The sequence below is a fragment of the Penaeus monodon genome, chromosome 18, assembly GCF_015228065.2.
Source record: "Penaeus monodon isolate SGIC_2016 chromosome 18, NSTDA_Pmon_1, whole genome shotgun sequence".
Lineage (NCBI taxonomy): Eukaryota > Metazoa > Arthropoda > Malacostraca > Decapoda > Penaeidae > Penaeus > Penaeus monodon.
The window spans coordinates 45,403,225-45,405,724 of record NC_051403.1 but is presented as its reverse complement, the minus strand read 5'-3'; the positions used below and the strand labels follow the sequence as shown (position 1 = coordinate 45,405,724).

The window sequence follows — 2,500 nt, the reverse complement described above, 5'->3', positions numbered from 1 at the left end:
TTTATAAGATGATTATTGTTTGATAAATGCAAGGTTAATCTAAGGTTATTAGCTTACGATTAACCACTTTCATTTGGTATATAAAAAAAAATTGTATATATATATATCCAACAGTATTTCTTTTACCTCTGTATTTTTTTCTTTCTTCTTCTTAATGAACATTATAACCGTATAGTGATTATTATGTAACTTTTGGGGAATACAAAATGATCCTTCCTACTTACAAGACGAAGAAAAATTCAGCATGGAAGTGACGATATAAGATCAAAATATAACTACATTTCTGCGTAGTCTAGAAGCACATATTCTTCATTGTATCCTTTCATACGTATTTGAAAACTCATGTATTCTAGTCCAGAAAATACACCACTGAAACACATCAATAATTTATCAACACAGTTTATGGGGCCCAAAATCAATACGTGTACATCCACATTAAACTATTACATGCTGTCACGCTCATCGGACTATACGCATCAGTATCTCCATCAGTGTACGAGTGGATGGAAATGTTATAACACGAACTGATCAGTGGTGTCATCACGGCGGCAGCAGGTGAGCGTGATGCCCCCACCCCCTTAACCAATGCCTCTACATTTTTAATACATTTAAGGGGCATAGTTAGGAGGAGGAGTCACTGCCCAGCCTCCCTACCCCCTCCCTTGGTCTAATCTACCCCCTCCCCTCCTGCTGAATTTATCTTATTAATGCCTCTGGAAATGATTAGCGAGAAAGGACCATCTTTTGTCGAGAACCTGTCACCGAAAATATCATTCACTTTGTACATTCTACACTTTTCTCTATACATTTTCTACAATTGTACAGATTAACGTTTTTTTTTCACGAAAATGCCTCGCGAGCCTGTTAATCTGTACTCTTTATCAAACTTATCATCAAAAGGTTTTTGTTGTTTTATGAAAATATTATCATGCATAATATGACAAGACCAAGTACGTCATTATCAAGATTATATAAAAAAAGAAAAAAGAGAAAAAACAACAACAACAACAACCAGACACAAGGCAAGGATTATACAAGTTTTATTTTATTTCATTTTGTTTATTTTAAATTCTATTTGTCTAAATACTGCTTGTTCTTTTTAAGGATGCACGATCTTCAAAATATGTATAATATTTTTACGGTTTGAAACCAGCGAAAAACGTGCTTAACTACTGGACATCTATATACACTGCATGAGGGAGAGAGAATGAGAGAATGAGAGAGAGCGAGCGAGAGAGAGAGAGAGAGAGAGAGAGAAGAGAGAGAGCGAGCGAGAGAGCGAGACGAAGAGAGAGAGAGAAGAGAGAGAGAGAGAGAGAGAGGAGAAGAGAGGAGAGAGAGAGAGAGAGAGAGAGAGAGAGAGAGGAGAGAGAGAGAGAGAGAGAGAGAGAGAAGGAGAGAGAGAGAGAGAGAATGAGAGAGAGGAGGGCGAGCGAGCGAGCGAGCGAGAGAGAGAGAGAGAGAGAGAGAGAGAGAGAGAGAGAAATAGACAGAACAAAAAACAAACAAACAAGCCAAAATCACATTATAAAAAAACAAAAAACAAAAGCACACTTCCTCTCCTCCCCCTCATCCCCTCCCCCCTCTCCCCGCTCCCTCACCCCCCATCAAAAAAAAAAAAAAAAAAAAAAATTGTTTCCATTCCGCCGACAGATACGACCTGCAGTTCTCCGTGAGCGACCATCTGTGGGGCCAGCGAGGAGTGAGTGCCAACGTAACGGTGGTCGTGAGGATCCTGCCCCTGGACGCCCTGGCACACGCGACGCCCCTGAGATTGCTGAATACCACGCCCGAGGACCTCACGCGAGGATGGACGCCCACGGTAGGGTGGAAGGCTGGGTGGGCGGGTGGGGGAAGGGGAGGAGTGGAGAGGGAGGAGGGGTGGGTGGGGGAAGGGGAGGGGTGGGTGGGGGAAGGGGAGGAGTGGAGAGGGAGGAGGGGTGGGTGGGGGAAGGGGAGGAATGGAGAGGGAGGAGGGGTGGGGGGGGAAGGGGAGGAGTGGAGAGGGAGGAGGGGTGGGGGGGGAAGGGGAGGAATGGAGAGGGAATAGGGGTGGGGGGGGAAGGGGAGGAGTGGAGAGGGAGGAGGGGTGGGTGGGGGAAGGGAAGGGAAAGGGAAAGGAAGAGGGAGGACGGGAGGGAGGAGGGGGAGGGAGAAGGGGGTAAGGGTAAGGGTGAGGGTGAGGAGGGAGAGGGGAAGAGGGGGCCGGAAGAGAGGAGAGGAGGTTTCTTATCTCTAGATATCTATCTATTTGTCTATTTATCTATGTACTCGTCCACAGACACACACACAGGTCACTTTTCGGTATTAGTACGGGTGCGCCTACCTCCTTTTTGACACCGGATATTGATGAAACACTCTGAAATCCTCTGTACACTTCTCTCCGACCAAGAACGATAACGGAGATAATCTCTCAAATAAACTCTTAAATCCTACGGTTTCCGGTGCCACGCTCTGGGGGGTGGGGGGAGGGGGTGGAATGGAGGGGAAGGAAGGGGAG

At 45.8% G+C, this 2,500-nt stretch overlaps 1 protein-coding gene across 1 annotated transcript in view; it reads left to right on the top strand.

Annotated features, from left to right (window-relative positions):
• Nucleotides 1–2,500, top strand: part of LOC119584803 (putative neural-cadherin 2) — a 113,123-nt gene that overhangs the window by 109,198 nt on the left and 1,425 nt on the right. Inside the window, exon 14 of the mRNA XM_037933446.1 lies at nt 1,654–1,822. Coding sequence (XP_037789374.1) covers nt 1,654–1,822 — 169 coding nt within the window. The remainder of the gene's footprint in view (nt 1–1,653; nt 1,823–2,500) is intronic.